At 43.4% G+C, this 13,884-nt stretch overlaps 1 protein-coding gene across 1 annotated transcript; it reads left to right on the forward strand.

Moving 5' to 3' along the window:
• Positions 1 to 5,054: 5,054 nt before the first annotated feature.
• LOC129659343 (cytochrome c) lies at positions 5,055 to 7,947 on the forward strand. Its single transcript, XM_055590564.1, has 3 exons — positions 5,055 to 5,212; positions 6,910 to 7,086; positions 7,199 to 7,947. The coding sequence occupies exons 2-3, from the start codon at positions 6,918 to 6,920 to the stop codon at positions 7,345 to 7,347; spliced, it is 318 nt and encodes a 105-aa protein (XP_055446539.1). The 5' UTR covers positions 5,055 to 5,212; positions 6,910 to 6,917; the 3' UTR covers positions 7,348 to 7,947.
• The last annotated feature ends 5,937 nt before the right edge of the window (positions 7,948 to 13,884 follow it).

Raw genomic sequence — 13,884 nt, forward strand, 5'->3', positions numbered from 1 at the left:
GGGATTTTTCAAGCACAAATACTGGAATGGGTTGCCATGCCCTCCTCCAGGGGATCTTCCAGACCCAAGGATCAAACCCAAGTCTCCTGCATCTCCTGCATTGCAGACGGATTCTTTACCACTGAGGCACTGGGGAAGCCCATATACTTATTTTATATATTTTTAAAAATCAATTAATCTATAATCCAGTCACTAAAATATCAAGAACTCACATGCTATGTTCCTCCTCATTCCATTTCCCAGCCTGTCCTCTCAGAATCACAGTAGGCATTATCCTTTCCTTTAGTTATAGCTATGGCTTAGTCTTTCTTGTCCTTGAATTTTGTATAGAGCTCACCCTATATATGAAGGTTATTTCAGTGACTTTAACTTTCATTTACAGAAATTATTTTTGTCTCTTTTTAAAATCTGCCACATTATTTCTGATAATCCCTTGTTTGTTGCACATGTTTTTGTTTCCTTCTTTATCTAAATGTTTTCAAATATCATTTCACATTATATATTGTAAATAAAATTTATTTTCTCTGTTTATAAAGGAAAAAGTGGAGAAGGCAATGGCAACCCACTTCTGTATTCTTGCCTGGAGAATTCCATGGACTGTGCCTGGCAGGCTACAGTCCAGGGTCCCAAGAATCGGACGCGACTGAAGTGACTAACACATAATGGAAAAAGAGACCTTTCCCCTCTCTCCCATCTTCTAAGAGGGAGGAGGAAAATCTAAACCATCTAAATCCTCACACTAACCATTTGGAATGGAAATAGGTCTCTCAAAAAATGTAAACACCTTGGTAGATAGAGCTTCACCTTGGGAGCTTAATGCAGGTGTAACCATTTACTTCTCAGGAAAGTAAGTTTTATTTTTCTTTTGGATGAGGACAACTCATTAAACAAATGGCTACCACAAATTCCCAAGTGAACTTAGGGCGAAATAATGTGAAAAAATAAAAACTTAACTAAGAAGGATCTGGCCACAAACGGTGATGTCAAGTCCTCCTGGAGAAAACAGGTTACCGTTAATCCAAATAATGTGACAAGAGTGCTGCCAAATGGAAAATAGGGCACTACTGATCCTAAAGCCTCGCCTTATGTGCTAGCTAAAAGCAGCATGAGATAAAAGGATTATAATTAGTTTAGCTGTATAAATTGTGTGAGGTCTTACTTTGATTTGGTAGTTTCTTCTAGATTACCTAGATACAGCTATTTTATATTATGCTTATTCAGTAAGAAATGCATTTGCTTTCTTTCCATAATGATGTGAGGTCTCTCTTTTTCAGTAAGGTTTTTACTTCTCCAACAGTATCTAATAATTCCAACACCTGTGGCCCTTTGTGGCTGTAATTTTGCTCTTAGTTGGTTTTCATTATCTCATGCACAGCATTTCTTAAACATGGAACCTGGGTTGATTGAGATATTTCTCTGGAGATCTGAGTTTGTTTTTGCCAGACACCAGAACACATCACCTATCTACAACTACTTTGTTCATTTTTCTGCTAGAGGTTCCTTAGACCATGCAGGTAATAAAATAAATCAAACCTTAAACCTCCATGTGGGCAGACCTGTGGTTATGAATTATCAGAGGACACTTTTTCGTCCCATTCAGTACCCAAGACCAAGCCAGATAAGACTAATTTGGTTCTTCCCTTTGCTAATGAGCAGACTATGTTATCCTTTAGATTGAAGTGCTTCAGCATTATGCAGGGGTCTCAGCCAACTGAGACCCCTCCCTACTCCACTACTCGTCTTTTGTATAAGCTTTACTTCCATTCTGCAGTTGTTTAGTGGCTACGTCATGTCCAAATCTTTTACAACCCAGACTGTAGCCTGCCAGGGTCCTTTGTCCATGGGATTTCCCAGGCAAGAATACTGGAGTGGGTTGCCATTTCCTTCTCCAGAGGATCTTCCCAACCCAGGGAACCCACAACTTCTCCATTGAAGGAGCCACCAGACGCTGAGCCAGCAGAGATGCTCTTAAAGCCTAAGGCTCTTTCACTTCAGCAACCTTCCACAAGGTGTCTCTAGAGTCAACTTATGCTTATCACAGTTTTCAGTTCTTGCTGCCTGCCTCACCCCTGCCTCCAACTAGACTTTCTTTTCCCTCATTTTCTTGCAACCTCATTAGATGTTTTGGTTTGCTGCTGCTGCTAAGTCACTTCAGTCGTGTTTGACTGTGCGACTCCAGAGATGGCAGCCCACCAGGCTCCCCCGTCCCTGGGATTCTCCAGGCAAGAACACTGGAGTGGGTTGCCATTTCCTTCTCCAATGCATGAAAGTGAAAAGTGAAAGTGAAATCGCTCAGTCATGTCCGACACCTAGCGATCCCATGGACTGCAGCCGACCAGGCTCCTCTGTCCATGGGATTTTCCAGGCAAGAGTACTGGAGTGGGGTGCCATTGAGGGGGTGGTATTTTACCACATTTTTTTCTTATCATGAACATTTAAAAAAATATATCATCCATTGTGCTGCTGGAAGGAGAATTCTAAGGCATTTGTTTTATAATAGTTATACCCCTTGGGAGAAGGCAGTGGCAACCCACTCCAGTGTTCTTGCCTGGAGAACCCCAGGGACGGAGGAGCCTGGTGGGCTGCCATCTCTGGGGCCGCACAGAGTCGGACACGACTGAAGCGACTGAGCAGCAGCAGCAGTTATACCCTTTACCAGCCACTACAATAGAAAAAGATGGAGATATATATACATATATGGAACTGGGCAACTTGTATAATAGTACTGTTCTCAACTAATTCTCTCTGGTATCTTGAATACATGGTAAGCACTATGAATCTCTTTAGAATCTGAATACATGGATATTAAGCACAAATGTTATAGTATCTACTACAGGAATGTGCCAAGTGTTCATTTTTGCTCTTGTTTGCTTTCTTATTTTCCTACTACTTTCAATGACAAGAGTCTTTATCCCCAGTTTCCTTAGGTAAAGGTGTTAAGGACTTCTGATTTTCTATTCTGCCCCTCATGGAAATAAATTTGAAATGTCAGTCAATTCACTAGGCCACTTGATGTATTGCTCATTCTGCACGGCCTGCAGTACCAGCACATTGTTGCTACTCCCCATCAGTCAACTGAACAAAGACTAGTAACTTCTGATACCACAAACACAGAAGATTTGAATTAGGGCAAATACCTATTTAAGGCCCAAGTATTCCTTGAAGAGATATGGGTGGCAACATTAGGACTTGGCCTCAAACGTGTGGACTGAATTTGCAAGGTGTTAACTGAGCTCGGTTTTTCCAAAACTTGGGTAGCTAGTCAAATGAGCCCACTTCAGTATTACAGTTAAAACACTATCTTGGTCCACTCCAAAAGCCACAAAAGGTCTTGAATATTCAAGCGTTGTGATTTCTTCTCTGTTTTACGCACACTTTTGTGGCAGCAGTGTGTGAGATTAAAACAGGAAAATGGGAAATCAGGACACAGAAAACAATAATCTATTCATATAAGGAGATAGATGATCTGGAGAAGAAATTATAGGACCAGTGGTTTAAGAGGGGTCTGAGGTAATAATCTAGGTTAACCTACTACTGTCTATTGCTTGGGGCTTCCCAGATAGCTCAGTGGTAGAGAATCTGCCTGCCCAGAAGGAGGGGTTCAATGAATGGGTGGGGAAGATACCCTGGAGGAGGAAATGGCAACCCACCCCAGTATTCTTGCCTGAGAAATCCCATGGACAGAGATGCCTGGCAGGCTACATACAGTCCATGTGGTCCCAAAAGAGTCCCACGTACCTGAGCAACTAAACAATAATCTATCTCTTAATTGGAGGGAGGAGGAAGGATGCTAGAACATTAGCTCTGCCAGAGAAAAAGTCCTCACTGATTTACTCCACCGTCCTAGACAGTGCCTGGCAAATAGTATGTATTCAATAAATACTTGACTAAATGAATACAGCACCGTCTGACAGAATATGGGAAAGGAGGAAAAATTCAAATTCGGGGGCTGAATTTGAAGGACAGGAGTCGAGAATTTTCCCGGTGACAAAACTGGGCATATCTTGAATGAGAGCTTGTGGTGGAGGAAAAGTATGATTACTGGAAGCTGTAGTGATCAAACCTGTTTTCTGTTTGGTTGGTTGGTTGGTTGGTTGGTTTTGGCCTTGCCGTGCAGGCATGTTGGATTTTAGTCCTCCCAACAGGGATCCAACCGCATTCCCGGCGTTGGAAGCGTGGAGTCTTAAGTTCTGGAACGCCAGAAGTCCCTTGCATTTCTAACGACTCCAACTACTACATCAGCTTGCTTGAACATGAGCTTCACCTACGTTAGATGGAATGCAAATCCTCTACAGAGTTCCAAAGATTCGCTAGCCATGTAAAAATGTTTCTTTCTGGATGCTGGTCGCACACACCCCTTGCTCTTTTTGCACACAAACGCGAGAAGCACATGTAGAAAAGCACGTGGTAAAAAAGAAGCCAGCAGGTGAGGGCCAGAACTATAATCCAGTCTCTGCCTCAACTGCAGCAGCTGCCCTAGTCTTCAGGGCTCCATCAAGGGACGATTTGGAAGAAGATAACTTAAAATTACAGCGGGTAGGCGAAACAAGAACAAGGTCAGGAGCTCGTGTCTAACTCTTCCTGGTTGCGGGCTATTTTTGTTGGGTGCAGCTCGCGCCAGCGGCGGAAATACGACCGAGTCTGGGTAAAAGTCTCCAGCTGAAGGGATGACAGCCAAGAGACCTCTGGTGTGTCCAAGTGATCGTTTCCCTCCGAGCAGACAAAACATACTGCTCAAAGAGCATTACGTCAACCAGCACGAGACTGGTTACCTTACAAGAAGATAACGCTATCGATCCACCGCTCGGCTCCGCTCCACCCTCCCCGACGGCACACGCATGCACACCAAGGCCAGGACTTCTGACAGCCCCTTCCGGCACAACCTCGGTGTCGTACCTCTAATGGCCTGTCGTAATTGCCAGGAAGGAAAGGCCGGGAGAGGAAGGGCACTCAACGCGGTAGCCCCCAAGCATGCTAGTAGGCATGCGCGCGCCCAGAGTCTGGACTCAGCCCTGGAGACCCGAGCCAATGAGGCGCGGTTTCGTCACTGCGTATCCGGTCGCCGGGACACACGTCAGGGGACCGGAGGGCGGAGCCAGTTTGGTTGCACCAACACCGGTACTTAGGCACGTACCGGCGTGTCCTTGGGCTTAGAAAGCGGGACGTTCGGCTTGTGAGCGGGAACTTCTCGGTCGCGCACAGAGAAAGAACGGTGAGCACGGGGCGCGGAGGCCGCAGCAGGCGGGAAACTGAGCCACGAATGCGTGCGGCTGCATGGGGGCCGCGCGGGTGGACTGAGGCCCGCGCGCGGGGGTGAGGGAGCTGGCAGGGAGTGGCGCCCAGCTAGACTGCTCCGGGTGGGCTACGGCTTGAGACCCCAACTAGGTAGTAGGGTCTGTCAAGGTTCTGAAAACTCGGAAGCGGCTTGATCGCGATTCTTACGCAGACGCCGGTTCTCCGTTATAAGGACTGCTGATCTGGGGCAGTGGTAGACAAGACTTCCTCCGAGGTGAGGGCGGGAGTGCGGGGATGAAGCGCAGCGCTTCACGTCCTCCTTCCAAAGGAGCAGAAACAATTGCTCCTTGAATAAGTCATTTCTTGGCCACCTGTCGCTTCCCTTCTTAACCTGCTGAGGAACGTCCGAGGGGGTAGGTTTTATCACAGTCTCCTTGAAACAAGCCTGGATGGATGACCTCGTGGTCACTTCCGGGGATCCCAGAGCTGGATGATGGGGGTCCCTGGGTGACCGCAAAGCCGGCTGCTGACCTCCTACCCACAGCAAGCAATTTAGAGTGACCTGAGCGGACTGAATCAAGAAAGATTTTCCTTTTTGTAAAAATGTATTTAGTCTTCTGTTCAGATAGCAGTGGCTTTAAATTGTATGAACAAATAATGAGGCCTTAAAAGTTGGAATTTTGGTGGCTTGGATTTAATATCGCAGTTCAGCTTAATTGGATTTGTGACTTTGCGTGACCTTGGTGTCATCTTTTGAAATGGCTTTGAACTAGATCCCACTTTGCTTTCCTGACCTCTAACCTTTCATCACTTATGTCAACTGGGAAAAAAAATGCACATGAGAGTTGTGAGTTAAGTTTTCTTTGGAGCAAAACGATGAGTATGTCCTAGAAGATGAGAAACTGCTCTGAAGAGGTAGCGGGGGAATGTCAGTATTGTATGATTTTCATGAATGGGAGTACTGTACAGTCAACCCCACTTTTACCAGAGGTTTGCTGCTAGTCAGCAGGAACAGGTACCACCGTTAAGGATTTTAGTGCTTTTCTAGATAATAAAGAAATGGAAGAATTGGACTCATAAAATCTTCACCTGAAAAGATCTATCTGAAGGCCAGTTTTGCCAGTTTACTCAGAGCCCAGAGTGCCTCATTCCTGCTCCACCCTGAAATCCTTTCAGAATGTGTTGAAGGTCAGCGACTGCCTTAATCCTTGTATAGGCTGATGGCAAGTGCCAAGTTTTAGTTGGCACTTATACACACAGAGGGGCTTCCCAGGTGGTTCAGTGGTAAAGAATCCAGCTGCCAGTGCAGGAGACATCAGAGATGTGGGTTCAATCCCTGGGTCAGAAAGCTCCCCTGGAGGAGGAACAAGCCCACCCAATATTCTTGCCTGGAAAATCCCATGGCCAGAGGAGCCCGGTGGGCCACAGTCCATGGGGTCATGAAGAATCAGACACACTTAGTGACTGAGCATGCAGAGATATTCACAGAGGTGTGTTTTTCAAGGAAGTTCTTCCAGATAGTGTTTTTGGTATTAAAGAATCTGTTGCAAGTGAACTAAGTAAGACAAAATCCAACCTGTTATTTAAGTTTGGTGTCAGTGACTGGGGTTGATGATTGGAATCTACTGTACTTGGTTGGAGAAGATATTACTAATCTGAATCTTTCATTTTTAGATTTAAATATGGGTGATGTTGAGAAGGGCAAGAAGATTTTTGTTCAGAAGTGTGCCCAGTGCCATACTGTGGAAAAGGGAGGCAAGCACAAGACTGGGCCAAACCTCCATGGTCTGTTTGGACGAAAGACAGGTCAGGCTCCTGGATTCTCTTACACAGATGCCAACAAGAACAAAGGTAAGAGGTGGGAATTGTTAACTAACACAAGCACAAACTGTATGAATGTAACCTATGGTAAACACTGTTTCAGGAGTGTGACACGCTTAACAATATATCCTTCCTTGTTTAGGTATCACCTGGGGAGAGGAGACGCTGATGGAGTACTTGGAGAATCCCAAGAAGTACATCCCTGGAACAAAAATGATCTTTGCTGGCATTAAGAAGAAGGGAGAGAGGGAGGACTTGATAGCTTATCTCAAAAAAGCTACCAATGAGTAATAGTTGGCCATTGCCTTATTTATTATGAATCAGAAGTGTCTCATGACTTTTTATGTGTACCATATTTAAATTGACTCATACACTAGAATTCAGATCATGAACGGCTGATGGAATAATTCTTTTGGACAGTCCTAATTTAAATAAGATTGGTTTGTGGTTAAACGAATATGGTCAGCTTTTTTAATTTTGATAGTAATTCCGGTTCAACAAGTACTATCATTTTTCCCATTCTAAAGAGATGATTGAACTTGAATAAGGAATATTAAACTTTTTAGGGAGATGGTGTATTGCTTCTCAAAACCTATAAGAGATTGGTTTTATATTTAGATTTCTATAACTGGTTATATTAATATATTTAAATACTGAAAAGGTCCCTTCACTGTCTCATAGAACAGAGGAGGAGTCACATGTGTTTCAAGTTGTGTTCATTAGCTTGTTAAGGATTGAAAATACACTGACAAAGTCCACTTTATCTTTTTGGTTTTATAAACTATGCCAATTTAATTAAAATTCTCTATCTAAAATTTAGCCTTTTACTTAATGAAAGGCATTTTAGTGTGGTTTATGTATAGCATCAAATAAAGAGTATTTAGCACCTCACATTCTGTAGATGATCTTTAAGATCAGATGCTTTTTAAATTCCCTGTGACAAGATACGTTAACAAACTTTTCTTGTTAATTCTTCACAAAGTCAGACTAAGTTATAATTCAAGGTTGTCTTAAACAGGAATTCAGAAACGCAACTGTAGAACTACTTGAATATGGTGATTGGTAATCATGCTTTTGCCAACTCAGCAGGATTCAGATCAGATCAGTCGCTCAGTCCTGTCCGACTCTTTGCAACCCCGTGAATCGCAGCATGCCAGGCCTCCCTGTCCATCACCAACTCCCGGAATTCACTCAAACTCATGTCCATCGAGTCAGTGATGCCATCCAGCCATCTCATTCTCTGTCGTCCCCTTCTCCTCTTGCCCCCAATCCCTCCCAGCATCAGAGTCTTTTCCAATGAGTCAACTCTTCACATGAGTCAGCAGGATTAGAGGGGCTATATCATTAGCTCAAATTTGTAAACTGTCTGATATAAGGCTTAAGAATGAAAAAACAAAGTCACAGATCATGATTTTTCTAACTTGATTTAATGGCATACCAAATGGTTGAAAAATACAGTAGCCCAAACAGGCAGCATTATTACTAGTCATAGTAGTAGATCATGTTTACTTGGTCTTCTAGGACAGCCTGCCTAGAGCAACACCTCAGTCAACCACTCAGTTTCTCTGGCCAGAATGAGCACTGCAACATTTATGGCAAATGTAGAAAGAAGACTTTCTGATCATAGTGTTATAGTATGTACAGTGTATGGTTACAGTTTATGTGCTAAATTATTCATACACAGTTTGTGCCACACATGTTTAGTGTAGTCCCTAGAAATTTTATGGAATGGTGAACTTGAACTAAGCCATAAAGAATACTGAGAGAAGTTCTCAGTGGGGGAAATAAGTCTGTACCAGTGGTGAGAGCCATTTCCGTGACAGTAAGGGAACTGGGAGAAGGCCTTGTCAAAAGTGATGGGGATGTTTATTTAGGTCTGTAAGGCCTGATAGAGCACTGTGTAACTTGTGAATCTTATTTTCAGTCATTGGAGAAATGTGAAAAAGCAAAGAAGATAGTCTGAAAACATGGGCAAAAACAATTTGGGGAAGCAGAGGCCTGCTATAATTCAGGTGGTATCCAGGTCAGTGTAGCAGTTAGCTTCCAAGAGAGCTCTGCACCAGTGTAGGAACACATGGAGACCAGGAAATGGACTGATTTCTGTGCTTCGTAAGTCAACTAAGGCCTGTGTTGGCAGAGAATTGTTGTGTTCTAGGCCAGTTATATTCAATAAGGGCCTCTAGTAATTATAAGTTCCTATAGTTAATTCAGGGCTTCCCTGGTGGCTCAGACTGTAAAGCATCTGCCTGCAACGCAGGAGACATGGATTCAATCCCTGGGTCAGGAAGATCCCCTGGAGAAGGAAATGGTAGCCCATTGCCATACTTTTGCCTGAAGAATTCCATGAACAGAGGAGCCTGGCAGTCCATGGAGTCTCAGAGAGTCAGACATGACTGAGCAACTAACACTTTTCAGTGCAGAAGTATACACTGATCTTTGGCTGCATTTCTTTTTGTTCCCCAGACCATTGACATGGTGTTCACATACTCAGAAGTATAATACAAGAAATTAGATTTCCACTTGTTTAGTAACACTTGGATTCCAGGTTGTCTTATTTGGAGATTGAGTTATTTGGAAACTCTGGTCATAACCCCAGGCTTTCTTGGTTCATTCAGAAAGCTAAACAGGTACATTCTATTTCTCAAAGGGTAAACATATCCAGGTCTTTAGAAACTTGACTAGTAGTCTTGTTATGTAGCATACCTTTCCACACATACATAATGATAAGGCCAGTGTGTGGTAAGTGATGCATCATTGACAGTTTTTCAAAACAGCAACAGATTGACTTGCTCAAGCTTTGGTTAAGTTGGCTATTTTAGTCATATTAGAGGTCTCAGTATTGGAACTGGAAGAGATCTCAGAGATTCTTTGATTCCAACTGAACAGATGAGAGGTGAGATTAACTTTAACTAGGCTCAGGGAACTATGGAAACTACTCACTTGGTTGAGCTGGGCCCCTAGCAGGACCTAGTAGCCCAACCTTGCAGGTCACTGAGAGGAAGGGAACTGAGGCATATGGCAGATAGCTGTGTTTGGAGAGGGGTAGGCTTGGCCCAGTTCTTTAACACCCCTACACTGAGCTGTGAAGGTTTTTGAGGTATGCTGTGGGCAGGGGCAAGTATCTGGACTGGGACACAGCCCATACCATTTCCAGAGTGTTGCTTTCTTTCCACATGTTGAAGGTTGTCCTACCTGGGAGCTTTGAGGGGTGCTGGGCCCAGAGTGGCCAAAATCACATGCTCTTGCCCCACTGACCTGATTACAGAGTCCTCCTAATTAGGGGAGGGGAGAACGCCCTGCCTCGTTTTCCAGCCCTTCTGGATTTGTTAGCATTTTTCTTGTACTCAACATCTGCCAGTAAGTATTGTCTACACTGGAAAAAAAAAAAAAACTAAATGAGTGACAGCTGAAACCACAACCAAGCTACTCTGACCATAGTTTGGTCTTAGTCTAACTCCATTTTACCAGAAATATTAATGAGCTGTTTCCAGTTTGCTTTTTCTTTATTCATTAGAGTTGTGCCTGTGTTCCACATTGATGCCTTTAAATATGCGTGTGTAGCTTGAACAGCGCCCTCTGAAGAACAACCATTGGACTAGTTAATTTTATTTGTGTTGTAATGAAGAATGGTGGGTTTTGGGAATGGAAATATTGTGTTTAGAGTGGGGGTTAGTAAGCAGTCCCAAAGCTTTTTGTAAATAAAACTATTGGCACATGTCCACTATATTCACTTGTCTTATCTAGGGCTGCTTTTGTGCTGCAACATCAGAGTCGAGTAGTTGCAAGAGAGACCGAAAGGCCCACAAAGCCCAAAATACTGACTGGTGCCTCACAGGAAAGTTCTTGGCCTCTGGTTTAGAGCTTTGCACAACTGCATTCTTCTGCCATCTGGAGAATAGGAATAATCTCTACTTCATATGCCTTGCTATAAGCATTCACTGAGTGGCATCTGTGAAAACTTTCACAGATAAAACTCTTACCAGATAAAACTGGTAAGCACTGAAACTCTGTATCTTCATCAAATCCCCTCAAAGTCACATATTGGAAAATTACTGCTTTCAAGGTTAGTAATTACCTAATTGTCATTCCTAGCTTTCTGTTCTCAAGTGGTCCTGACAACTCTAGGAATTGGATAACCCTTGACTGCTCTTACTTTTTTTACCTCCCTCATTCAAGTTTCACATATTCATTAAACAAATAGGCATCCTAAAACCTTTATGCTCATATAGCTGTAACAATCTGTTAGTAACCCACGTCAGCATGACATTGCCCAAATGCTCGTCCAGCTATCACCAAATTGCTTTATAGTTAAGGTGTATTCATCCTCACTAACTCATTGGGAGAAGTCCCTATATTATAGCTAAGTAAACAGGTTGTTACTTCCAAAGGTCGGAGACCCAGGTACATTGCCTTGGTAGTATCACATGCACTGACACTGCCTTCTCATGGTGCTTTGCTAAATATATAGTCATCTCTATCAGCCTCTATGGAACTCCCACACTTCCTTTTGTTATTAAAGACAGCTTTCTCTGGTTCCGTGCTTCTGCAGTCCTCAACAAGTGGAGTCTGCTTGTTCTTCCGCACTGTCCCAAGTTTCTACATGCATCTGAGTACTGGTTGAGAAAATCACACACTTCTGTGGATCAATACCCCTGTAAACTTATCTCTAATTCAACTAAACCATCAGAAACCCCATATCCGTTCTCTCTGCATCTTCCTTGTTAATTTAGAAGGTCCTCATGCTCCTCAGGCTTCTTATCTCACCCAGCTCCCTGCTCTCACAGCAGATGACCTTGTCTCCTATTTCAGATAGGAATTTACTTGAATACAAGGAAGGCTTTGGTCATCCCCCATCCCTGTCTTCAACAATGTTGTTCTTAATTCAGCTATGATTTGGAATGTTCAATTACATCAAAACATAATTCCAGATACTATAGATGCTCCAGCGTGGTTGATCTACACCCATTCCCAGCCCCTTTGTCCTCTCCCATAGAAAGTGAAAGAAACTGATTTTCATTGAGGTACAAGAACTTTGCATTGGGAGCCACACTCCAACAGAAAAAATATTGCCCAAGTTCTGGAAATTATGGCTTTTCTTAGTTTATAAGTTTAATGAAATTGTGGCTATCCCTACCTGAATTGGACAGGGGTCATAAATCTGGACCAAGAGATAACAAAGTCTTTCCAGTTTGGGGATGACAGGGGAAATTAATTTTCTTTAAAGTCACCTGCCTATGGTATAAGTTGGGGCATACCATTTTGTCAGTAAGACAAGAATTTCTTACTTTTATTGATGAATTTTATTGATGAAATCAGAAGCCCAGAGTTCTGATTTCTCTGCTAATGCTTCCTAACAGAATCTTAGACACATTAACTCTTCTGTGCCTTTAATTTCCTCAACTGTGAACTGACATTAATTATATTAATCCTTAGGGTTGTTGTGAGGAATAAACAAGAGAACGGTGTGTTGCCGTGCATTCAGTAAACCCTTAAAGTTAGCTAATTTTGAACTGGCTGGATAGGGCAACTTGTCAAATTAGCAGTTGGGCAGATTGCACAGAAGGGATAGGACACACTGGGATGACTTTTTTAACTGAAGTGATTTAGTGGGAGAGAAGTACCTGGAATTAGTGATTTATATCTGTGATTCAGGTCCATAATTCTAATAACTCACTCATTAGGTGATACCTCATTCTCTATTAGTGACCAGGACCAAGAATCAATGAAGTACAACCCCCAAAGTAAATGGAGAGCTATTTACTTTAGGAGCTATTTTGAGGGGGTGTGAGACATTTGGTCAGAAGGTTAAATGGGCTCCTAATTTTCATACATTCATTGTCTAACTTTTACAGTAACCTAACAAAGACATAGTTGTTAATACAGGGATTATGCCAACCCTCGCCAACTTCTCCTGAACCTTTGAGGGTAATCTCAACAAAAAAGGAGACAAATCAATATGGAAATAGTATGCATTAGAGGCTGTTAGCGGAGAAGGCAATGGCACCCCACTCCAGTACTCTTGCCTAGAAAATCCCATGGATGGAGGAGCCTGGTAGGCTGCAGTCCATGGGGTCGCTAGAGTCGGACACGACTGAGCGACTTCACTTTCACTTTTCACTTTCATGCATTGGAGAAGGAAATGGCAACCCACTCCAGTGTTCTTGCCTGGAGAATCCCAGGGACGGGGAGCCTGGTGGGCTGCCGTCTATGGGGTCGCACAGAGTCGGACACGACTAAAGCGACGTAGCAGCAGCAGCAGCAGAGGCTGTTAGAGTAGGAAATGTGTAGGAGGCTGGCGCCAGCCCACCACTGTTTCCTGTCCCAGAAAGATTTATCTGGAGATTTAATCCAGGTGACAGCAGGGTCCATCTGTAAGATTCTTGCCTCACAATGGTTGCCAACTTGTCTTGAGCAATATTCAGTAGTTACATGGCTAGAAAATGTCGGTTCTGGAAACCAGCACCTCATATAATTCTTGGTTGGAGCATGTGTGATATCAGAAAACATGGACTGCCCTGGTGATCCAGTAGTTGAGAGTCCACCTGCCAATGCAGAGGACACAAGTTTGATCCCTGGTCCATGAAGATCCCACATGCCATGGTGCGGCTGGGCCCATGCATCACAACTGCTGAGCCTGTGCTCTGCAAATAGTGAGCCCACATAACATAACTGCTGAAGCCTGTGCACCCTAGAGCCCTGCTCTGCAACAAGGGAAACCACTGCACTAAGCCAGCAACTTGAGAGTAGCCCCCACCGGCACAACTAAAGAAAAGTCCATGTGTGGCAAAAAAGACCCAATGTAGCCAAAAATATATGAATAAAGTACAT

Source organism: Bubalus kerabau, chromosome 8 (genome assembly GCF_029407905.1).
Source record: "Bubalus kerabau isolate K-KA32 ecotype Philippines breed swamp buffalo chromosome 8, PCC_UOA_SB_1v2, whole genome shotgun sequence".
In the NCBI taxonomy this organism is placed as follows: Eukaryota; Metazoa; Chordata; class Mammalia; order Artiodactyla; family Bovidae; genus Bubalus; species Bubalus kerabau.